At 59.2% G+C, this 23,920-nt stretch overlaps 1 protein-coding gene across 1 annotated transcript; it reads right to left on the bottom strand.

Moving 5' to 3' along the window:
- Positions 1-1,311: 1,311 nt before the first annotated feature.
- Positions 1,312-23,915, bottom strand: LOC116464112 (calcineurin-binding protein cabin-1-like). Its single transcript, XM_058434980.1, has 9 exons — positions 23,865-23,915; positions 15,643-15,806; positions 14,581-14,677; positions 12,899-13,567; positions 11,716-11,790; positions 7,946-8,228; positions 3,642-3,806; positions 2,113-2,426; positions 1,312-1,876 (listed from the first exon to the last, which is right to left on the bottom strand). The coding sequence occupies exons 1-9, from the start codon at positions 23,898-23,900 to the stop codon at positions 1,733-1,735; spliced, it is 1,947 nt and encodes a 648-aa protein (XP_058290963.1). The 5' UTR covers positions 23,901-23,915; the 3' UTR covers positions 1,312-1,732.
- Positions 23,916-23,920: the final 5 nt, after the last annotated feature.

Here is a 23,920-nt window from a genome sequence, read left to right as displayed (position 1 = left end):
TTCTGGCCTGGGAACCCTTGCTGCGCGTGTCTGGAGACAATGGAAGTGCGGTAGGGGCTAGGTGTGCAGTCTGGGAAACTCCACACCCCAGGCCCTGCAGGGAGGGGGCGTCAGCTGAGTAACTGGGGCCGGCTCATCTCAGCCCTCTGAAGGCGGGTTCAGCCAGACCCATCTGGGGCCGCCAAGCCTCTGGTTCCAAAAGGGCGGTGTCCAGCCCTTTACGCCTTTCTTCCTGGGTGTGGGCGTGTCCAGCCCATGAGGGGCACAGGGCAGTGAGGAGGGTCCCCATTTCCATTCTGGACAGAGAGCCTGCTCCATGGGAGGTCCCGGGGCCAGGAGGGCCCCTGCGGTGCTGGGAGGGGAAGAGAGTTGTGAAGGGTGGGTTTGGGTCCCTGGAACCTGTGCATCTCCAAGACAGATGGGCCTGGAGCCTTCGGGGGCGGGGCCAGCTCTAGGGGCTTGTTTAATGCTCTGTGAGGGCTGCCTTAAAATCCTTAATCATTTTTGGTCAGGCACAATGGCTCAGGCCTGTAATCCCAGCACTTTGGGAGGCCAAGGTGGGTGGATCACTTGAGGTCAGGAGTTCGAGACCAGCCTGGCCAACATGGTGAAACTCCGTCTATACTAAAAATACAAAAATTAGCCGGGCGTGTTGGCGTGTGCCTGTGGTCTCAGCTACTCAGGAGGCTGAGGCAGGAGAATCGCTTGAATCCAGAAGGCGGAGGTTGCAGTGAGCTGAGATCGTGCCACTGCAGATCGTGCCACTGTACTCCAGCCTGGAGACAGAGTGAGACTCCATATCAAAAAAAAAAAAAAATCCTTAATCCTTTTTGAACAAGGAGCTTCATATTTATGTCTTGCACTGAGCCCCACAGCTATTCTGTGACTGGCCCCATTAGGGCGACTGTGATGGGAGTTAAGTAGCCTCCCTGCTGGCCCCATCCCCCCTTTCCCTCCCTGACAGCTCCCTCCTCCCAGCCTCTCAGCAGCCCCAGCCCTGCCTGCCTTCCCACCGTACAGCCTCCCACCCACTGGCACCCAGGTGAGTTCTGGGGATGTACCTAATGCCCTTTTGAAGCCTGGCTCCAGCTGCATTAGAGGCCCAGCCCCGAGTTGGCTCTCTCCTTACCCCACTGGGCACCCCCAGCCGCTGCTTTGGTTGCCTGGCTGGTCCCTGAGATGCTGGAGAAGGAGGAGGGCTGGGCCCTGCCCTATGGACTATGGCAGTAAAGGCCCCGAATCCCTGGGGACAGCCACCCTCCACCCGAGACTGCCAGATTGCCCCCTAGAGGTGAGCAAAGAGGCAAAGACAACTGTTCCATCTTTATTAGAAAAGCAACCAAAAAAAGGGTGAGGGGCGAGCCTGGCCCTAAAGGACCCCTCCACTGTGACACAGGCAGAGCCGGCTCATCCCGGCGTCGAGGGGTGGACATGGCCAGCTGGGTGTGGGCAGATTTACAAAGTCAACATTTCATAGAAAAGGATGCCGCCTGGCGTGCAGATGGCGACCAATCCACCTTCACATGGCTAAGGCAGGCCCCTCCTCCTCTGGGCTCCCATGCGGTGTGGACAGCCTGACCTGGGTACAGGGAGGATGCCATGAAGAGGTGGGCTGGGCAGGCCTGGGAGCTGTGTGGGGAGTGGCATCCATGTGGGCCTCTGGTCCAGGCATAGGGGGCATTCCAGGCCTGACTGGTCCCCTGGGGCGTGGCAGTGTGGCTGCAGTGGCCCCTCAAATGTCCATGTAGTCATCGTCCTCGTCTGTCTCGCTCTCCAGCGAGGACTCCTGGCTGGATGTCTCCAGGACCTCCAGGGCCGGCTGGCATAGGCTCTCCTTCCTCACGTTGGCAGCAGACTGGGCAGAAAGGATGGCTGACTGCAGAGAGGGCCGGGCGGGGCACTGGTCAGGAATGGCTGGGCTCTGCCCCAAGCCCCTCTGCCACCTTCACCCCTGCCCCAGGCTCCCCTCCCACCCTCACCCCTGCCCCAAGCCCCTATGCCATCCTCAGCCTCACACCAGATCCCCCTACCACCCCCACTTCCGCCCTAGGTCCCCTTGTAACCTGTGCCCCCCACCCACACACGTGGCTCCAGCCCAGCCCCTGAGGTCACCTTCAGCTTCTGCTTGGTCTCCTCCGAGATGCTGCCTTTGGGGGAGAGCAGGGTTGGGGTGGGTGGCGTGACGGTGATCTCAGGGGGGAACTTGGTGGCGGCGGAGGGGATGACCAGCTTTGGCATGTTGGGCAGGGGGCGGGACTTAGCCCGGCTGGGCTCAGCCTTGCCTGGGTGACCCTCTGGTGGCTGGACACTCCCACTGCTGGGGGCCTTGGAGCTGGCGGCTGTTGGGGGAGAGCTCAGGGGCTGAGTCTCACTCGCAGCCTCCTGAGCCTCCTCATCCCTTCTTGGCTCAAGCCTCAGTTTCTCCTCTGGAAGACAAAGGTACCAAGAGCACCTCCTGCCTGCTGCATCACACAGTGAGCACTTTATCTCGCCCCCCGCTCCTGGGCCTTTATGCTGTGAAGTTTGTGCTGGCTGGCAGGCTCCAAGGCTTCTACCCCGGGCAAATACTTGGCTCAGGCCTGCAGAGACCCAGCTCTGGCTCTGAGCTGTGGGGTGCTGGGACTGTGAACCTCACCCAGTAACACCATGAACTCAAAGCCCAGGGCCTGAGACTCCCTGAGCCTTGCTGGGTTCTGCAAGACCTCCAGGCATCATGCTTGCATGAACCGTCGTATTTCCACAACCATCCTAGGATGCATGTCCTATTGGTGTCTATGCCCCAGGGAGGACACTGAAGCCCAGAGCTAGTCGCTCAGCCAGGCATGGTCACTGAGCTGGCCCCAGGGCATCCATTTTCACCTCATCCTCCAGGGGGAGCAAGGGGCTGAGTTTGCCCAGAGCCTGAAGGCTGGGCCAGTTGCAGGCCTGGCAGCCTCTAGGGAGCTGCATGAGCTGGGAGGACCCGCTGGCCTGGCTCGTCTCCACATTCCTCTGCAGCCCCATGGCTTTAAAAGGAATGGGGTTTACACAGAGCCCATGCCTGGCCCCCCAGGGACTGGCGCCAGGTCCTGCCATCTTGAGTGGTCTGTGGGAGTCCCAGGCCAGGAGGAGTCCCCAAGGGGCCTGGCTGGTTGGGGCAGCCAGTGGGAACAGGCCGGACTGAGGCCAGGGCTAGAATCTGACGTGGCTGCCAACGGGGACGCCTGCTTGGCCCAGCCCAACCTGTCCACCCTTCTGCCTGCTGCTGATGTCCCTCAAGTGTCTGTCACCAGGCCCATGCTCCTCCCTGCCCATGCCTGCTCCTCTTTCCCCACTCTGGACTCAGCCTGGGTTCTGCAGTGGGCCAAAGCAGGCTGCCTGCCCTCGCTAGTACCCCTGCGTGATGCCAGGGGCAGAATAAGGCTCTGGGGTCCCTCTCTACCCAGCCCCTGACACAATGGGCCACACGTTAAACTTTTCAGCCTGGGCCTCTCTCTTGGCTCCCCTGTCCGGCCTGCACTACCCCAATTTCCTCCCCATCTCATTCCACGGGGCATCCCCAGGCCCTGCCCTTCAAGGCCAGGCCAGGAAACCCACCCTGGCTGCCAGCTGTGAGGCAGCCTCCTGGGGGCTGGTGCTGGGCTGCTGCCAACTCGCCTTACCCTGGCTGCAGGTGGGCTCGGCGCCTGTGCCTGGGGCAGCCTCTGCCGGCCAGCAGTGTGGCTCTGCCGGGGAACTTGTGGGGCCTGTCTTCACCTGCGGACTGCACCGCGGCTCCTGGGGCGGGAAGCCGGTGCCCTCTGCCACTCTCGCCAGCTCTTCTTCCTCTGTGGGGACATGGGCTCACTGCAGGTAATGGACTCATCCACCCCGCAGGCTCCTACGCATCTGTGTCAGGTCCTGTGGGCCCAGGCTGTGCCCTGGGACACTGGGCAGGGGAGTGTGGCCAATGCTGGGGTCCTGGCTGAGGCGGCCCAGGTTAGTGCTGCCAAGAAACCACCAACCACCCAAGAGGACACTGGTAGGGGCTAGCTCCCCACCCCCAGAGGGCTCCCCCGCCTCCCAAGAGGGCTGTACACCTGACCCAGTGGGGCCACACCTGAGTCTTCGAGGCCCAGCCTCTCTAAGATCCCATCACAAGGCAGTGAGAGGGGATGGGGGGCGGTGTCCACTCTCCCTCCAGCTCATATAAGCACCATTCAGAAACGAGGTCCGGACCAAAATCCAAACAACCCAACTAAGACCAAAGTGGACGCTGGCACTGTGGCTCCTGCCCAGCCAGCCACACCTTCCCTGGCCTGAGGCAGGGGCCAGGAATTGGGCTCAGTTGGGCCAAGGCCGGGATGGGCCTGAGGGTCAAATGCTGTGCCTGTGGCTGCTGGCCAGGTGATTACTCAGCATCGGCCCCCGGTTCCCAGGCCTCCAGGCCCTGCCTCCACCCTCCACACGGCCCTCGCTTCCCTTGCTGCTCCCTACCTTTTCACTCAGGCCTGGACTCTCCCACCACGCTGGTCATCAACCACTGCCTTTCCAGCCCCTGCCTCCCCATCCCGCTCCTCTGCCAGGAGGCCCTCCGTCCTCTCCAGCAGGGGGAGCCAGCTCCCCTGCTTGGTCAGCAGGAGTGACAGCTCCTGGTAGAAAGCTGGGGCCAGCAGGCAACTGCTGGGCTAGGCAGAGGCCTCAGTGGCCATGGCCATCCCCATCCAGCTGCTCTGCCTGAGGCTCCTGCCCCAGGCTGGCTGAGGCCTTGTCTCAAGCCTCCACCTCCTCGTCCCCTGCCCCCAGTGTCATTCAAGAGTTCCATCCTGGCCAAAGGCCATTTAATTTGGTTTTGGGAATGGGAATAGAAAAGGATCAACTCTCCAGGCTGAAAAAGGTATGCTAGGAAACAGATCCTCTTTCTTAGATCTAACAGTTAGAGGAGAGAAGGACGTGAATTACAGCTTTGGCCTGCTTGGGGGTAGGACAGGCAGGCAGAGGGAAAGCAGGCAGCCTCTAGCCCCCTACTCCGCTACCCCTGGCCCTGGCATCCACCAGGCCTTCCCACACCCCAGGGAGGTGTGTGTGGCCTACAGAGATCTCAGTTGCTGCTGAGATTAGGTTATAAAAGACACCGTGGCTTCCCCTGTGTTCTCTCGGTGGGGTCAATGGCTCTGGGGAGAACCAGTCACCATGACCCAGGGACACTCAGCTCTTTATACAAAGGCCCACAGGAGGAGTCCAGGCCTCTGGCCAATAACCAGTGAGGACCTGAGGCTGCCAACACCCCAAGGGAGCTCAGATGCACTGATGATAGCTTGACTGCAACCATGTGGGAGACCCTGAGCCAACTTCACCCCACTAAGCCATTGTAAATTCCTGACCCTCAAAAACTACAAGATGAGAGCATGAGACCAGTACAAGGCAAGACACCCCCAGGCAGAGGGACAGGAGCTGGGTCTTCATGGGAGTGAGTCAGCTACCAACACTGACCGACTGATTACAGCACTGGGCTCCCGTCACCCGCACACCTTGACGTCACCATCACCAGGCGGGGCATGGTGGTTCACACCTGTAATCCCAGCACTTTGGGAGGCTGAGGCGAGTGGATCTCCTGAGCCCAGGAGTTTAAGACCAGCTTGAGCAACATGGTGAAACCCCATGTCTACAAACAATTCAAAAATTAGCCAGGTATGTTGGCCCATGCTTGTAGTCTCAGCTACTTGGAAGGCTGAAGTGGGAGGATCACCTGAGCCCAGGGAGTTTGAGGCTGCACTGAGCCATGATCGCACTGCTGCACTCCAGCCTGGGCAACAGAGTGAGACCCTATCTCAAAACAAACAGGCTGGGCATGGTGGCTCATTCCTGTAATCCCAGCATTTTTGGAGGCCAAGGCAGGTGGATCACCTGAGGTCAGGAGTTTGAGACCAGCCTGGCCAACATGGGGAAACCCTGTCTCCAATAAAAAAAACAAAACAAAACAAAAAAAAAAAAAAACCCACACCAAGTCTCTGCTTAATACCAAGCACCATTCTAAATCCTGCAGTGCTATTGTCTGCATCTCATCCATTTTATGCAGGAAACTGAGGCAGAGAGAAGAAAAGGGATGGCCAAGGTCACATGGTGGTTGAACCACTGCAGTTCGTTTTTTTTAGATGGAGTCTAGCTCTGTCGCCCAGGCTGGAGTGCAGTGGCGTGATGTCAGCTCATTGCAACCTTCGCCTCCCGTGTTCAAGCGATTCTCCTGCTTCAGCCTCCTGAGTAGGTGGGATTACAGGCACCCACCACCACGCCCAGCTAATTTTTGTATTTTTAGTAGAGATGGGGTTTCAACATGTTAGCCAGGAAGGTCTCTATCTCTTGACCTCATGATCTGCCTGCCTCAGCCTCCCACAGTGCTGGGATTACAGGCGTAAGCCACCGCGCCTGGCCAGCACTACAGTTCTTTTACGGCTCTTTGTCCTGAAGCCTTCACAGGCTCCTCTGGGAACAAATGGCCACAGGTTCTGACCCAAAGGGAAGTAATTCTTTGTCTCACAGGACCACAGCCAGTGCAACCGAGGCTGACTGGGCTAAGGATGCCTACATGTTCACAATCCTCAAAGCAGTGTGGATGGCATCAGGTGAAAACATCTGCACCTGCTGCTTCAGCCACCGTGGGAAAGAGCTGAGAAAGACTTCTCAACTCAACCTCCACTCAGGCCCACAGTCTGTGGGGGCTCTCAGGCCTGCCTTCTGCTGGGCACTTCTGCAGAGTGGCTGTCTCGTTTTTCAGATGGGTGGGAAATTCAACTGGGAAGACAGGTGAGCCTCCAGGGGTGACACAGGCTATGGGCCAGTACAGGGTCTGCGGCAAGGAAACAGGCTGGGTCCCTGAGGCAGGGAGGGAGAAGCAGGGGAGGGCCTGAAAGGGAGGGTTGGGGAAACTGGTCCATTGCTGGATGTCCCCAGGGTCACAGGGAACCCTCTGACCACACTGGTCTCTCCTGGGGCCCCACCAGCTGGGGAGACGAATTAGTTAGGGAATATCCCTAACTAATCTCTGGGGCCTTCAGAGCCTGGCCACATGGTCCTAGAGTCCTGGGAACCAACAGGGAAGGGCCCCCTGCCCTGGGTGGCAGGTGGAACCTGGCCCAGGCCTGAGCTGAACCCAGTCTGGCAGAATGGCAGCTGCCAGAGCTGCTGGTGTCAGGACCAGCGAGGGGGATGGTGCCTTGTCTACTCCCCTCTCACTCACTGGCTGTAGCAGTGCTGCCTCTACATCTCCTCCCCACAGGAAGGATCTGTGACTTAGCTGTCTGCAGGCTGCCATTCCAATGGATCCTGGGTTTTAGAAGGAATAGGAGCTTTCACTGATGAGGCCAGCAGGGCCCTCTACTGCCTGCACCTTTGTACTCTCTGTTTTCCTTCACAAGCCCCCTGACCTGCCCCTGCCCTCATCCTGGCTGGCTTCTGTCTTGCCCATGAGGCAAGATGGGGTTTGAGCAGATCTGCTGGCCCCGCACCCAGTAGGGCCTGGTACCCAGGAACTGCTCACAAGTATCTGAGGCCGGATACCAGTGGCCTTGCAGCATGCTGAAGGTCAGGACCCCTCCCAGTGCCCTGAGGGAGGCCTGGTGTGGGCTAGTATCCTTTTCCTACCTGACTAAGCCGTCCTTCCTACTTACTGTAAGGCTTTGTGGGGAGGAAACAGCAGCAAACACATCTGTGATGGTGTTTACTCCCTCCCTCCTCACCACCCCCTTTCACAGACAGGGAGACTGAGGCACCCAGGTTTAGGTTAAGAGTGGTAGATGTGCTGACCAGGGCCACCGAGGCTGCCAGTGACTGGTGAGTGGACCTGCGGTCACCTGCCCCGCCACCCTGTGGGATCGACTGGGCGGGAGGGCACTGCTTGCCTCCCTTACCAATACTCACACTCTCCCCGCAGGGAGGACTTGATGGTGGCAGGGGCCTGGGCCCAGCTCTGGACTGGGATGGGACTCACCTGGGCCCAGAAAGGCCATGCTGGGGGTAGCTTCAGGCCTGTGTGGCTGGAGAGGCCCAGGGTCCTTGGATGGGTCCAGGGTGGAAGCCGATGCTGACGGAGGGCAGGTGATAATAGTTGTGGCGGCAGCTAGTGCAGGGCGAGGCTTGGTGTGAGCATCACTGAGCCGCTGGACAGAGTCAGCTGGCACAGGGTCAGGGGCTGTGGGCACCACTGTCACAGGAAAGAAGTTCTCTCGGCTGTCTTTGGGGTGCTTTGGAGTGGTAGGGGTGTCTCCCGAGGCCTGTGAGGACAAACAAGAGGTGAGAAAGGCTGGCTAGGCAGCCCTGAGCCCATGCTGCTCTGCCCGCCAGCCGACCAGTGCTGTCCCACAGGACACCCTGTGCGCCTGGGGCTGCCAACACTGCCCATATGACACCACTGAGCCCCCACAATGCTGCCAACAAGGTCCATCAGAGCGGCACCCCATCAGGAGACCCGGAACCCCTCCCTGGGAGAATGTCCTGGCCGTACTGGTGGGGACTCAGTGGAAAGACCTCCAGCTGGCCTTGCCCTCACACCATAGGGTGCCAGTCTGGGAGGAGTATGTCCAGCAGGACCCTAGGCATAGGTGCAGCTCCCAACCCAGGGAATGCAAGAAGAGGAGGTCAGTCTTGGAGGGTGACTTCCCAAGGGCCACTCATGGGAGAGTCCTGAGGGAGCTAGTGGGATGCTGCAAGAGTTTGCTTCCTGGGGTTGATACCACAGCCCGCTGTGACCTAGTGCCACGGCACTCAGTGCTGCCCCCAGCTTGGCCTCTCCCTGCAGCCTGGCCTTGGCAACTGCTCCCACCATGGGCCTTTGATTTCCAGGTGAGCCGGGCCCTAGGGGCCTCCGAGTCTTCATCCACACAATTCCCTCTGCCACGAGGCCCTTTTGGGGCTCTTTTCACAGGGCTACTTTTGCTCCCACCCCCAGCCAGCCCTCCTGGGACAGGTGTGAAGGCTCCAGTGCCCTGACAGCATGTCTTGAGGTGATGTGAGGCAGCCCTGAGGCAGCCTCTCACAGCTGAGCAGAGGGGTGGGCCTACCCTTCAACCCTCCCCAGCACCAGGCCGGCTGTACTGTGGGAGCTGGCCCACATGGGGCTGGCAGCACCCCCACCCCCACCCCCTCGAGTGTGGAAGAGTCACACGCCTGCAGGTAGGTACCTCAGTGCATGGGGGGGAGCAGTTTGCTACCACCGATGACTCTGTCTCTTCTGACATTGGTTTTGCTAAAATGCCCTGTTCCCCAATTACATATGGTTCAGGACGGGCCCCTGTGGACTCTGCCACGTATTGGGTGTCTGGGATGTGCCCCAGGCCGGTGCTCTGGGGCCCAGCCTTGTCCTGTGGGCAGCCCGTCCTGTGGGAGTGCGGGGCAGGAGGACAGACCTGTCTCTCGGGCCCTGCGGGCCTGCGGCAGTACCAGTGGTGTTGTAGCAGCCTAGTTGGCAGCGTGAGCAGACACGCTGGAGGAAGGTGAGTGCAGTGTCCCTGTCCTCGCTCAGGAGCGGGCCTCAGCCGTGGGCACTGAGCCTCTAATTATGTCCAGAGCACCCTCCAGGCGGGTTCAGGGCTGCCATGGCAACAAGGACATGCCGTGAGCAAAATGGACACTCCCTGAGGGGCGGGAGCTATGGGCTCTAATGGCAGGAAATGGCCTCCAAGATTGGGCTTAAGGGAGGAGAGAACCAGAGGATGGCAGACAGCCCCTACAGTGGCATCTTCTCTGGGCCCAGGGTAAGAATCCTAGGTAGGAAATGCAAATCTGCCCACGGCAGATACCAAGGCGCCCCCACCGCACCAGGGTCTGGGAAGCAGGCAGGTAGATCTGAGGGTCACTGGGGCCTCCTCCCCGCCACTCCCCTCCACACGCTGGGAGGGGACTGCTGGGGCCTGGACTGGCGTTGCCCAGCAGCAGACAACCTGAAAGGTAAGGACCTGGGTCCCCTGGCTCTGGCCACCCCCATAACCCAGGCTGTGTCTTCCAAGGTCTCTGACGGAAATCTCTGCTCACCCAGCCTTCAGGGGCCCCAATATGCATGTGCCTTGGCAAAATGGGGTCTGGCCCAGCCCTGGCTCCTGCCAGCTCAGTACCCCTTTCTTCTCACGCTACAGTGTGGGGTTGTGGGGGTGTTTCCTGTGTGGGTCTATCTTTTAAGGACGTCAAAAGCAGAAATAGCCCTCCTGTCTCCTGAGTGGTCACCACTCCCATGTCCACCTGCTCCACCTGGGCCAGTGAAGGAGGCAGGGGCACCCTGGTGGACCTGGGCCTGGGCCTGCACCCAGCACTGGGGCCCAGGCAGCTGTGCTATGCACTCTGCCCAGCTGGACAATGAAATGGTGGGGACTGCTGGGGGTTGGGGCACTCCCTGCCATGGACTCTGGCCCTTAGCTGGGGACCAGGCCCACCTACTCCCCACAGTATGCCTCGTCTGGCCCACAGCCTGCTTGGTCAAAGCTGAACCTCCTGGGCTTCCACAGACGTAATAGCCCAGGCAGGTGGTGGGGGTCTGAGGCCCCATTCCACTGAGAAAAAGCCTGTCTGGACCCCAAAGGCAGCTACCAGCCCTCTGCTAGGGGACCTGGAACAAAGGGACATGGGACGAGGCTACCAGGGACATCGGGACACACCTCGGGACAAGAGGCTGCACCTACTCAAATGGCATGCCACCTACCCTCTGGCTTGGAGGCTACCTGTTTTTACAGGTAGACAGGGCACCTGTTTTAGACAGGGCACACCTGCTGTCTCTGCCTGCCATGCCTGCCCCTCCCTGCCACATCCTCTCATTGAATTCTTGTTTTTGTTTTTTTTTTTTTTGAGACGGAGTCTCGCTCTTTCACCCAGGCTGGAGTGCGGTGGCGCGATCTCCGCTCACTGCAAGCTCCGCCTCCCGGGTTCACGCCATTCTCCTGCCTCAGCCTCTCCGAGTAGCTGGGACTACAGGCGCCCGCCACCACGCCCGGCTAATTTTTTGTATTTTTAGTAGAGACGGGGTTTCACCATGGTCTCGATCTCCTGACCTCGTGATCCGCCCGCCTCGGCCTCCCAAAGTGCTGGGATTACAAGCGTGAGCCACCGCGCCCGGCCCCTCTCACTGAATTCTGATCCCAGCCCTCCCACCTCTGGCTTGGGGTCCTCCCAGGAGGGGCCTCCCCAACTCCCTACTCCCTGCCATATCTTGGACCCCACCCCCACCAGCCCTGGCCTGGACCTTGCACCAACTCCATCTTCCCCACTCAGGAGTGTTGCTGCCTTGCTTCCTCCCTGCTTAATAAACTCCAGGACTCCTGCCTACCCTCTCTTAGGACACCTTGCTCCCTACAAGTCCTCCCCTGGGGTCGGGGGGAGGTGGGGCAGTCCCTGTATAGGCTGCATCTCCACCTTCCCCCGCCACCTGGCTCCTAACCAGCCTGGCTCTAACATTGCTGCTTCTATTTCTGTTCCAAACGGAATGACCTTCCCAGTTGAGGTCAGCTGGCTAGGGGCCATCCTCCTTGTTACAGAAAAGGTGGCTGAGGTGAGGGGACCCCTCAGCATGTCCGAACTGGGGTCTGGGCCCTGTCAAGTTCCTGCCCACTATGGCCACAGGCTGGAGCCTCAGCTGCCCCCTGCTCATCTCCCCTCAGCCCAAGCTGACCACAACAACAGTCCCAAGAGTGGATCTGCTTCTCAGCCTGCATCCTAGGGCCTTGATATGGAGCAGGCTCCGCAAGATAAGGCTGGCACAGGCTAAATTGGGCTTACCTGTCTCTGGGCGGCAGCCCCAAGATGGACCTGGCAGAACTTCACAGCCTGCTCCAGCGCAGCCTCCTCATCCACCTTAACAGGGAGATGCCGGAGGTCAGGGGGCGCAGGCCATTGTGGTTAGCCTCCCCCAGCCCTGTCTGTGTATGTAGCACAGACCAGCCTAGGTAGGGGGCATGCCCTGTAGCCCGGGTGCCCCCCACCACCCCAGACTCTGCTGAATAGCCAGCCGTCCCCACTGCTGTCGCATCTAGACCCCTACCTCCCAGCTTTTCATGGGTAGCAGGGGCAGGTGCCCATCCATCTCCCAGGTGGGGGTGCCTGCTCAGGTGCCACATCACCAGGTACTGGTGCCAGAACTGGACCCAGCCGTTCCTCTGAGCCCATCTGGCTATACCAAGTTCATTTCTATGGCTGAGTTACTTACATCCTCACAAGCTGAGGCTGGCAGGCAGACTCAGGGCTCCAACCAAGCCTTCAAATTCAGCTGAGGCTCAGTTGCTAGGGGATGAGGGGAGTCTTCTGAGCTAGAACCTGCCCCTTAAGTGGGCAGGATGGAGGGCCGTGATTAGAGTGGGAGAGGCCTTTCGGAATCCCAGGCCTGATGGTGATAGCCCCATGCTGTGTCAAGTGTGTCTAGGGATTCAGTGCCCAAGGTCCCTATGATATGGGGCAGTTGGGGGTGGGGTGCATTGCAAACTGACATGAATAGAGGGAATACTGTATGTCAGGGATGGTCATCCCATCTGAGCCAGTCAGTAAAGTTTTGGAGATTCTTCCTATGGGAATAATTTTAAATGGAGAAAAAGGAAAATGCTTGATACATTAAAATAAAATGTTTAAAAAAAGAAGGCAAAATGCAGCCATCTTTAGATGACAGCCACAGAAGTGTTGAAGGAAATGCCCTAAGATGTATCCAGAGGCCCAGCACAGTGGTGGGAGCAGCGGTCCAGACTCCCCGCGCCGGTTGTGATAAGGTTTCTGTGATGGGCTCTCACTTCCTTCCAGGTTGAATATCGACTTTTTAAAGCTCATTGCAGAAGTGAACAGCAGGGATGGGGTGGGAACAACACCTAAAACCCGCCCCAAGGGCAGGCCCGGGAGACCCTCCTTGAGGATAGAAAGGCAAGAGTGGGGATGCTGCCAGCAGACTAGTGCCCCCAGGCCTCTGCCTGCCGCCCACCTGCTTGATGAGCATGTAGGTCTCCGACATGATCCTCTCCACACGGCCCAGGTCATAGGCCACACCCTTCTGGCCCTGCTGCCACACACGGTAGGCATCCAGCAGAAGTGTCTTGCCTGACTCCGTGTCCTCTAGGAGCTTCCTCTTGCGGCTGAGCCGGGAGAGCGGCTCCTCGGGGTGGCCCCCTGCCCTGGTCCCTGTGGTGGTGGCGGGGGCAAGGGCTGGCTGGGCTGGGGTGAGTGGGGTGGGCTGCTGCCGGGCACTGATGCTCAGCTCCTCCAGGGACAGCTCAGTGGGCCGGCTCTCGGGGCCCTGGTCCCTTGCGGGGCGACCTGGCAGCAGGGGCGGTGTCCGCTCCAAGTCTGAGTGGCGAACAGTGGCCTCGCTTGTGTCCATGGGCTCAGTGGGCCCTGCCCGGGGGCTCTCCTTGTCCTTCCGCTCCCCGCTTTGGTCTGCACTGTCTCCTGCATCCATGGCCACAGGCCGGTGGTTGAGGAGGCCCACTTTGCCCCCTGGCTCGGGCCCTGGCCCTGAGCCATCAGCCAGAGGGGGCTTCTTCGGCTGGGGGAGGCCCTCCTGGCCATCCTCAGGACTGGCCTTGTGTGAGACATCGGTGGTCATCCTGGCTCTGGGGAGGCCACAGACCTTGGGCCCTGGGCGTTCTGACCCCTACAAAGAAACCAAAGGTAAGATGCTGTGTCGTTGGTGTCTCCACTGCAATGAGTCACCTCTGGGGGCTGGTGAGCCCAACCTGGGCCTCTCCCACCTGACATCTGTGTGGCTCCGGACATCTGCCAGCTGGCCAGGGCTGTGTCTCAGTTATCAGAGAAGGATACTGGGCCCAGAGACCTGCCTGAGAAAGGTCTTCCCTCCTCTGTACCTCTGGCTGCCCCACCACACTCTCCCAGGTAGCAAGGGGCTGACGGGACTCTGGAGGTGGCACTGCTTCTGAATAACAGGCCTGGGCTGAGCTGGGGCAGCATTGCCCAGCTCCCCTTTGACTTCATGATGTGAACTCTGGGCAGCTCTGGGCATTTTATGGGAGGGGACCTGCCCAGGGCCACCAAGCGTGTTTGCTGCAGAGCCAAGTCTTCCTGGCTCTTAATGCACGAGGCCTGGGTTGGGGGCTGGCAAGGACTCCTCCCCAACAGGCTCAAGCTGATGCCCTGTACCAAGCCATAGCCAGCCCTACCAGGCATAAGCTTTGGAGGCAGTCCTGGCTCAACTCCCAATAGCCCCACCTCCTAGGCTGGCTGCTTAACCTCCCTGGCCTCCTCCAGGTGCTCAGCTGTGAGAAGGAGGCACTGCTGCACCTGCCTCAAGGCTGAAAAGGGACGATGCACACACATGGTGTTCTCACAGGCCTTGGTCAGCCTGCCAGGGAGAGGGCTTGGGACCCCGCCCTGGGTGGTACAGCCCTTGGGGAGCTCAGTTTCGTGGAGTCACTATGGCTCTTACTAATCACCAAGTGCATCCATGCCTCACTGAATTCATGTGCATTCATTACCACGGCTGACCTTCCCTGCCTAGGAAGAGACAGGATGGGTGCTACCTCACAGATGGGGACCCTTAAGCACATCCTGCCTATGGGTGTGCAAACAGTGGGATCGGGCCCACCACCTGGGAAGGGCTTGGAAGTGTGTTCATGGGCCGTGGAGGAGAGGAGGACACAGGTGGCATACCTCTGCGAGCTCGTTCAGCGTGTCTTCCAGCACCTTCACAGTGAGGATGAAGGCCCGCTGAGCCAGGACCTGGCGGTCAGCATCTCGCAGATACTTCCTGCGGTCATACAGGGGTAGTCAGAGAGGACAGGAGGGCATCTGACACCACATGGCACTGCTGGATGGTGGCCACTGCCCATCCCTGCCTTGAGGATGCCTGTTGGTTCCTCAGTGTCCCAACTAACCATCTGTTGGGGCTGCTCCCCTAGAAGCTTCCCCTGAGCTCCCTCTATCCAGAGCCACTAGACCCCTGACCCATCACCAGCCTGTTGCCCTTGGGCCCTCTGCAGTGGGCCCACCCTGTGTGCTGTGCTCAGCAGCCTATAGCTGCTCCCTCAGGTCTGGCTCCAGGGTGCCCCAGGCCCCAGCTGGAGGCCCCTGAACTCCTGGCACATCAGCTGGCAAGTGGTAGGTGAGTGAGACAGCCAGAGGGTGAGACAGTGCAGGCATGGGAGGAGGCTCAGCCCACCTGATGGGGTGAGGCCTCCAGGCCAGGCCCATCTACATCTGAGCTGCGTCTCTTCCAGGATCCCCCCAACATCCTCTGTAAATGGCAGCTGTAACAGATGGCTCTGTTGTCTGTCCTGCCCTTTCTGGCAGAGAGCTCCCTATTTACCACTGAGGCCCAGGCACCCCTGTCGCTCACCCCACTGTTACTGGCCTTTGTCTGGGGAACCACAGCTATCTTCTGAACATCTGTTTTCCCTACAACCTGACAGCACCCCGAGAGCCCTGAGTTGGGGGAAGCAGGAGGAAAGGAAAGGCTGGGTAGTCCAGAGTCTCAACGTGGAACCAGGATCAGTGGGGACAGGCTGTGTCTGTTCCAGGGTGCCTGGGGGCGGGAAGTGTTGTTTAGGTTCTAGACACTGGGACAGAGAGGCCCCCAAGGAGAATGAAGGGCTGGTCCAGGCTCCCAGCCAGTGGTCCTCACAGCGGGGCCAGAGCAGTGGAGAGGCTGCCTGGGGTGGGTGTGCCCCTGACCCACACAGCATGCCAGGCTGTGTCCAGGGTGGCTGCACTCACTTGCCCTGGTCTGGGGTCCGCTGAAGCATGGAGGACACCTTCAGCAGGGTGCTGTGGTCCCGCAGCTGGGCCAGCACCTTGAGCAGCAGCACGATGGAGCGGTTCATGTGCCAGGCAAAGCTGCCCGGCCGGTCAATCTCGTCCACGGGGATCCGCCAGATGCCCTGTGGGATGGACGGCACAGGTGTGTGAGGGGGGTGGTTGTGGCAGGAGCCTCGGGGACACCCTGTCTGGTGTCCCCTGAAAACTGCCACAGTGCCAAAGGGGACACTGCCCAGCCAGGGGCTTCTTGGACCCCTCTCACTGTCCCAAGGAGGACAGAAGTGTATCCCCACCCCCTTCCTTCTCATGAGTGGCAGCAAATGATCGACAGACCCACTGCCCTGCAGCCTCCTCTTTTGTATGGCTTTATCTCATATGTTTGCTGGACCTGTCTCCTATAGGATGCACTCAGGTGGGGCCTGATCAAACGTGAAGACAGACAGTGAGAGGCCCAGTGTGTACACCTCCCTGCACAGGTGCTTACCCAGCCACCAGACCATTTGTTAGAGGTGGAACTGCTGAGTCAAAGCAGGCTGCAGGGAAGCTCTGGCCAGGCTCTGCCCTCACCCACTCTCTCCAGCAGTGCCCAGAGAATCATCTGCAGCTCCTGGGATGCCTGGGGTCCCCCTCCCTCTTCCCACTTCTTGCCATCCTGCCCCACTCCTCTTTGAAGGCTTAACCAGGGCAAAGTTGACTTTGGGGAGCACCCCCCATCATCTCCCTTGGTCCCTGCTTTACCTGCTGCGGCACTGGGCACCCCCTACCTATCACTAGCTCCAGGGTCTGGTTCCCTGCAGTGTCCTAGTGACCAGCATGGCATCTGACACCTACTCGGGGTCCAGGCAGGGTGTGGGGAAAGCACAGATGATGGAGGGAGTGAGTGATGAGGAAACAGGCATCAAGGAGGCCCATCTCTGGGGTGGGACCTCAGGGGCCTAGAATAAGTGAACTGGCTCCCAGATGGGTCCCTGCAGCCAACACGCTGAAGAAACTGCTGCCCAGAATGGACCAAGGTTATGAGTGACGTCGCTTTCTCCTTGGCATGGGGCCTGGCCCACATCATGCTGCAGTACAGGATTCTGGGGACCTGGGCCCCCAGCTACAGGGACCACTGCAGGATGTCTAGGTGGTGCCCCTCTGAGGGCCCTGTCCCTATGGGTCCTTGCTGATTGTCCACAGTATCTGTACACAGGTGTGGGCCCACCCTGCTCTAGCAGCCCTGGGAGGGAAGTCAGGGCACCTCCAGCCCTGAGCTGTTAAGGCCTGAGAGGAGCTTAAAACTCACAGCCTTGAGCCCCTGTGGCCTCTACACTGGCTCCTGTTGTGACATGGAGGGTCCACCCGCAGGCTGGGGGACTGTGTGGAGGCCAGCAGCCACCTTCTACCTCCTGGCAGTGCCTGAAGAGGACAAAACCAGGGCACTGAAGCTATCCACATCCAGGGCAGCAAACATCAATGCTGCATCTTCCTACCACGCAGACGTGGATCCTGAAGCAGCTTATGAAAAGACACCTGCTTTCCGACAGACAGGGTCTGTCTACAGTAGGCGCCAGAGTGGGCAGACACTGTCTCCTCGGTCTCCATCCGCTGCAGCAGTATGTCCCGCTGAAGACCCTCCCATCCCTGCACCTCCCAGGGCACCTAGACACCAACAGACACACCTGTGAGGAAGGGTCTCATTTGCATCACACACGCCAGCACAGTTTGGATCCCTATCTCCCTTCCGTTTCCTTTCGTAACATAACACCGCTGATCTCAGAAAGGATGGAAGACCAAACAAATCAGGCAGTGAGTCCACGGAAAATCAGAAGGGAACCATACACGCCGCCGCCCGCTTGGCCACCCCCATGCTATCGTGACTCTCAAAACTTCCCCAGCCAGCCCTGAGAGGCTTGAAAGGCAGCATTTTACATTTGCATGTGCTCTGGTTTCATTTTGGCATCTTGCTTGGCCTTTTTCTGGTAACAGTGTGCTGAAGGGCACGTTTCCCAGGCAGGGTCAGGCCAGCTAGTGTGCCCTTGTTCATCTCTTCACCGTATCTTCATTCACATGCCCCAGTATGGGGACTCCTATCTTTATTTACCTTGCACTGGGCACTATTCCCAGAAGCCCCTTCTGTTGTGGGCTTGTCCTTTCCCTGCCCCCAGGATTGGCCCCCTTGCCTGCTTGGCCAGGCCTGAGACCCACCGCCAGCCATGGGAATTCAGCCAGCAGATGGGCCCCAGGATCCCAGTCAGGCTTCCCCTCCTAATGAGAGCCTTTAGGAATAACCCGTCTTCTCTGTGGCCTGGGGCGGTATGCAGATGGACATACTTCCCAAAGGGTGAGGGGACTTCCTGTGGCCATGAGGCTGGCCTCCAGAGAAAGCTGGTATGAAGAGTGAAGCCACCAGGCAGAGTCACGAGCCAGCAGGGTGGTAGCAAGCCAACTGGCTTTCTGCCTACACCAGGTGGAGCTGGGCTTCTGTGTTTGCAGCAAGAGACCCAATGAGAAGGATGATACTGGCAGCCCCAGGATGACCTGGACACGGCGGTTCCCCACAGAGGGGCAGTAGCCACAGCAGCCCTCTCCCTCCACTGTCTCTCTAACACCGGGCCTGTGGAGAGCTATGAAGCTCCTAGAGAACCAGGGTGCTGAGGAGGGTCTCCTGGAGTGGGACAGGTGCAAGGGATGGCCCCTGCTTCACCTGGTTTTCCTCACCATGGCCCACACAGGAGGAAGGGAAATGGTCAGGTTCCAACTGCAACAGCAGAAGCCCCACTGCATTCAGCCCAGGGGCTCATGTTCGGGCCTCAGGGAGGGTGTGGAGAATGTGCCAAGGGTGAGCTTGGGTAAAGCTAAGCCAGGGACAGAAAAGAAGGGCATGGGCAGCAGTGACCAAGAGGCCTGGCTGAGGGCAGGTGGAGGGAGCCAGCACCAGGCCAACACTCCCATGGCATCTGAGGGAAAGGCAGAGGCAGGATCATAGATGGGCAGGGGCCATAAGTAGCAGCTGAGAGAAGCAGGGGCGCCGCGAGGAGGGTCTCCTCTGGCCCTCTCCTAGTTCTCCCTCAGCCCTGGGTCCTGCTGCTCTGGCCGTACCCCTTGACTCGCCTCTCCCAGCTCCACAGGCACACTTGCTGTCTTCAGATTTGCCCCACTTGATTCCTGGGCCCTGGTGTCACCAGGGCTGAGTTCCCTGATGGCCAGAGTGGCTGGGATAATGCCTGCTTACAGAGTTGAGGGCAGCTGGGGGTGCATACCAGTAGCCTCTGAGGACTTAAAGACACTGAGATTGTGCTTAAGGCTTCCCCTCCGTGCCAAGCATCTCTTTCCAAGCATCTCAGTCAATCCCCCAACCCTTCAGAACGGCTCTAGGCTCCTCACTGGCAGATGAGGTCACAGAGACAGATTTTAACAATCTGAATAATTTATGAAGCCCCAGACCCTAAGCTGAGTGCCTGATACAAGTTACCAAACCCTGCCTACAGCCTTAAGACTTGGTTGTCTTCCCACTGCTCTTGAGGAAACAGAGCCTCAAATGCTGAGTCCCATGGTAGAGTGAGCCTAGGGGTACACAGAGGGAGTGCATGATTGCTATGATTTGGGAACCCACGAAGACTTTCCCGGGGGAACTGAGAGCTGGTTAAGTGGAGGTGGTAGGATGCTGCTGGGATAGCCTGTGCTCTTGCCCTGTCCATTTATGAGGGGGCTGGGAAGCAGGGTGAAGTGCCTGGGGGCAGGAAGGCTGTGCAATCTTGGCAGGTGGCACCACTTAGAGGTGACAAGTGTCCCTGACGTTATAGAACACTGCTATTCCCGGCCAACAGGCCAAGGCCATGCCCAGGCCCATGGCTCGTGGCTCATGCTGTCTCCAGCACACTGTGGTCTCAGGGGAGCTTACTCCTGGAGGGGCACAGGCTCTCTTTTCTGCCAGACACAGCCTTTCACTCAGCCAGGGCCAACCTGGGGCCCGACAGCCTGAGGCCACAAATTCAAACACTGTTCTGGTTCTCATAGTAAACCCCACTGCTGGCTGCTGGGTCACCGTTTGGGCCATTTTTAGTGGCACAGCCCAAGGCTATTCTAAGGCTCCCTGAGCTGAGGGTTCCCAGCTCTATCTGTCACCTTTGCGGACCCCACCTTTCAGTCATGACTCCTTCTAGAGCTTCCTCCACTTCTAGGGCACAGGCAAAGGCTCTTCACGAAAACAAGTGCCCCTGGAAATTCCAAGGCAAGAAAGAAGGGTGAGCAAGAGGAGCAGGCCAGTCAGAACAGTACTCAGACCCAAGGCACGAGCTTGTCACAGAGTGGACGAGGGTCAGGTGTGGGCTGAGTAGGGACATAGAGATTCATCCTACGTCTACACTGGGAGGGACAGCCTGAGTATGTAATCAACTCACCCCTCATTTTCCAGAGAGGGAAACTGAGTTCAGGTGACCTGCCAAGGCTGCCTAGTGACACAAAGTGGGACATGACTCAGAGGCCAGACTCGCCCACCTCAAGTCTCTTCCTACACCCCTGCTTAACACTCAGAGGAACAAGAAATTGGCAGCCTCCCTGTTTTACAGATGTAGAAATGGAAGCATGGAGAATGCAGTGATGCCAGTTCACCTCAGTTTTGAAAAGGTGCCTCTTAAGACTTGCAAAAGCCCATTGCGGGGGCAGGCTGCCACTGGAATGCCTGCCTGTGGACGGGGTGGCTGGCAGGTGGCCAGTGTCTTCCACCAGCACCATGGGTGCCTCAGGCTGTCATAATTAAGTCCCTTGGGCAATGTTGCAGGAAATGACCTCTAAGCAAGCTCTCCGCTGGCCTTTTCCAGCTGTCCCCTGCTGCCACACCCACAGGATTCAGATGCAACCCCCTGCCCCATTCTGTCATTCCCAGGGCCATGCCTAGCTGGGATGCCACGTGAGGCTCAAGCAAGAGGGCAGAGGAGGGAGGAACCATACTTGGGAGTAGCCAGAATGGCTGTGAAGGAGCTGCTTGGGCGCTGCACAGAGGTGCTGAAGAGGGAACAGGCCATGAGGTGTCAGGAGCCACCTGGGAGACCCAGGGCACCTGGCCTGACAAGGGAGCAAGCAGACAGCTGGGCAGGTGGTCATCTACTTCACACAGCAGTCTCTTTCCTCTCCAGCTCACCCAGGTTGTCCAATCCAAACTAGCCTGAGTCTGCTAGGGGCCTTCTTGGGCTTGGGCTTGGCCCGGCTTGGTCAGACACTGCCTGCAGGGTTGTCCCCAGCTTCTGATGTCAGCAGCCAGTTTCAAGGGCCTGAGTCTTGGACGGGAACAGCTGCCCTGCCACAGTCCCCTGGACTCTGGGCTCCCCAGGGTGGAGCAGATGGGTGGAGCAGGCAGGAGGGCTGCATCTCTCTGGCTCACACCTATACCTCAAGGCCTCTGAGCAGAGCCTGGCCTCCTGGGAGACTCAAGACCTGTGAGCCAAGATGACATCTCAGAGAACTCCTGAAGCCCCTGGGGGGAAGAGAAGCCCACAGGCAGAGAGAGTCAGGACAGACACGGGCCCCTGCGTCCTGCCGGCAGACTGCCCAGAAAAGTAGTATTCCAGGTAAAAACCACAAATCCCGGCCTCCACATCCCTTTGCCCTTGGTGTAGCCCTGAGGTGACTCTGATTCCCAAGAGGGCAGGGAAAGTGTCTTGTCCTCCCTCATGTTCCTAGTGCCACATCTAGGCTAGCCCTGAGTAGGCACTGGAGAGTTTATGCCACAGATAAATCCCTTTCAAGGATGCTGGGGAAGCCCAACTTCCCAGTGATCCAGGGTGAGGGGACAGGAGAGAGGCTGGAACAAGAAATAATGGGCTAGGAGAGCAAAAGATGTGGAGGGTTTTTGAAGAAAGCCAGAAAAAAACCAGGATGCAGCTGGTGCCAGAGGAAGAAGCGTCGGCCAAGCAGATGAGGAAATGGGCAGCCGAGTCAAGGGTATAGTAGTGACTCCCTCAGAGTCTCCCCCATCACCCGCAGCATCCTGAGCAGAAAGTGTGTAATTTTAATCCTGACTTTTCACTCAGCAAATACAGTACATGTATTTTGACCACAGAGTACATGTATTTTCCCGCATGACCAAAAACATCATTCAAAATGACCACTGCACAGTGAAGTGGGCTACTGGTGAGCATCTGGCTCTGGGACTTAAGGATTCTGATGAAGAATGCTGGGCTGAACATACTTCTCCACAAAGCTTTTCTCCCTCTCTTCAAGATAGATCACCCAGAGGGGACCACGAGAGTGGGCACACAGCAGCAGGCTGGTCTCCAGGAGGCAGGTCCTGGGTGCCGGAGTTGACACGGTGGGTGAGTGTCCTATCTTCCTGGGCCCTCCTAGCCCCAAGCCAGCCCTGTATGCCCGTGGTAAGACGGGTGGGCAGGCTTCCTGGAGGAGCTCCGCTCTGCCAGCTCTGTTCACAGAAAACACGACACTGTGAGCAACCAAGGGAGAGCCCGTTCCCCTGGTGGAGGGATTCCTCCAGCATCCCCCGTGGCACGGGTGTCGTGGTGACTCAGTGCTCGGAACAGGCGAGGGCGGGGAGCCTGTTGGCATCCCATTCCCAAGAGCAGTGGGCACAGGGTGTAGGAGCAGACTGCATTGAGCTGAGGGCCAGCTGCTGAGTGGGTGGCTGCAGCTAGAAAGCGATGGAGCCTCTCAGCAGAGAGGGCTGCTGGGAGAGGAGATTAGGGGCCTCCCCGCCCCCCAGAGAAGCATAAAAACTTTCTCCTGGTTCCAGCCTATTCTTAAGCACCTCAAGCGGAGCCAGGAAGGGGATGGAATCTGGCCCTGAGGTCAGGAGCAGCTGTCGGGAAAATACCAAAATCCTCCACAGTCCTGGGGAGACCCCTGTTACCCACAAACCCACACAAGTCACCAAAACGGCGAAACAGCTTGGAGGAAAAGGAGGGGATGGCGTGGGGCGTGTAGGGCAAACTTCATCTCCCGGGGCCAACCGTCTTCACAGGCTGCCTGCCCAGCTCCTTTAACATATGATTTCACTTACACCTTGCTGGGGGAGAGACTTGTTCCAGGGCAGCCAGCCAGCAGGGAGCCAAGACTACAGCCGAACTAAGCCTATCATGCTCTTTGCACTCTACCCGGCTTGTCCTTAAGGAAGATGAGCATCACAGACAGAGCCAGGCCGGCTGGGCAGCACCCCTCCGAGCCCTGGCCCAGATTGCCCCTTCTGGAGCCTCCCTACTCAGGAGTCCCGAAGCCTTTAGAGGTAGGACTGAGTTTCCAGACCAGCAGCTCCCTATCTTCCTGATGCCCTGAGGAGGTGAGGGCCTGGCCCCTCCCGCAGTCCTGTTCCTCCCCTAAGGTTGGGAGGAAAGGGGCCCCAGAAGCAGGCCAGGTTGAACACCCCTAGGGACAGGAAGTTCCTGCAGCTTCTACCACAAACCTATCAGGGCGGGCCTCTCTGGCCGCAGGGTTGTACACAGGCCACCAGGGGCGCCCTGGCCTCCGCCCACTCCTACACCCCACCCCCAACAACGCGGTCCTGTCTCTCCAGGCAGGGCTACTGAGGGCAAGGGATTCCCCGCGCCATCCACAGGTAATGATTCTCTCTGCAGGCAAGGGCTGGGAAAGCCTGCAATTTGCCTGCAGCTGGCGCCCGCTCGTTTCCAGCCTCTCCTGCCAAATAAGACGTCGAGCGCTAAGGTCCCCAGAACTGCCGGGCTGTTCCTCCCCTCCCCCTCCCGGGAAAAGCAGAAACGACAAACAACCAAGTGCATGGGAGAGCCACGCCGCCAACTCTGCTGTGGGCTCGGTGCCCACCCCCCATCCCATGCAACCGTTACCCCTAACCCCACTCCTCCTCCCACTCCGCTGCGGGGCAAGGTCCTAGCCCAGCGCACATAACGGGCCGGTGCTTGTAAAGGGCCGGAACCATCTTCCTGTCCCCGCACAGCACCTATTTACAGCTAGGGAAGCACCGCGCCCGGACGCGCTGCCCACCCGGCCGGGCGGCCAGCTCACCATCCCCAAGAGCGGCACGGCACAGCTCCTCGTCGGCGCCTTCCGCCGCAAAGTTGCTCTGGCGGGCGGCTTTCGCTTTCGCGCAGCGCACGCCCCCACGAGCCAGCTCCCAGCCCCGGGCTTGGTAGGGCTGGATGCGCTGGCGCGTGTGCGGGCTTCACCAGCGCCTGCCGCCCCCGCGCGCCGCCGCCCAAGCCGGCCTGGCCGCCCACCTGACGCTGAACTGGGTGCCAGCCCGCCCTGGGCATGGGGGCGCAGCACCCCGCCG

The sequence above is a fragment of the Hylobates moloch genome, unplaced genomic scaffold, assembly GCF_009828535.3.
Source record: "Hylobates moloch isolate HMO894 unplaced genomic scaffold, HMol_V3 SCAFFOLD_187, whole genome shotgun sequence".
NCBI classification, from domain to species: Eukaryota; Metazoa; Chordata; class Mammalia; order Primates; family Hylobatidae; genus Hylobates; species Hylobates moloch.
Note: the sequence above shows the minus strand (reverse complement) of the source record. Positions and strands in the feature narration are given on the sequence as shown.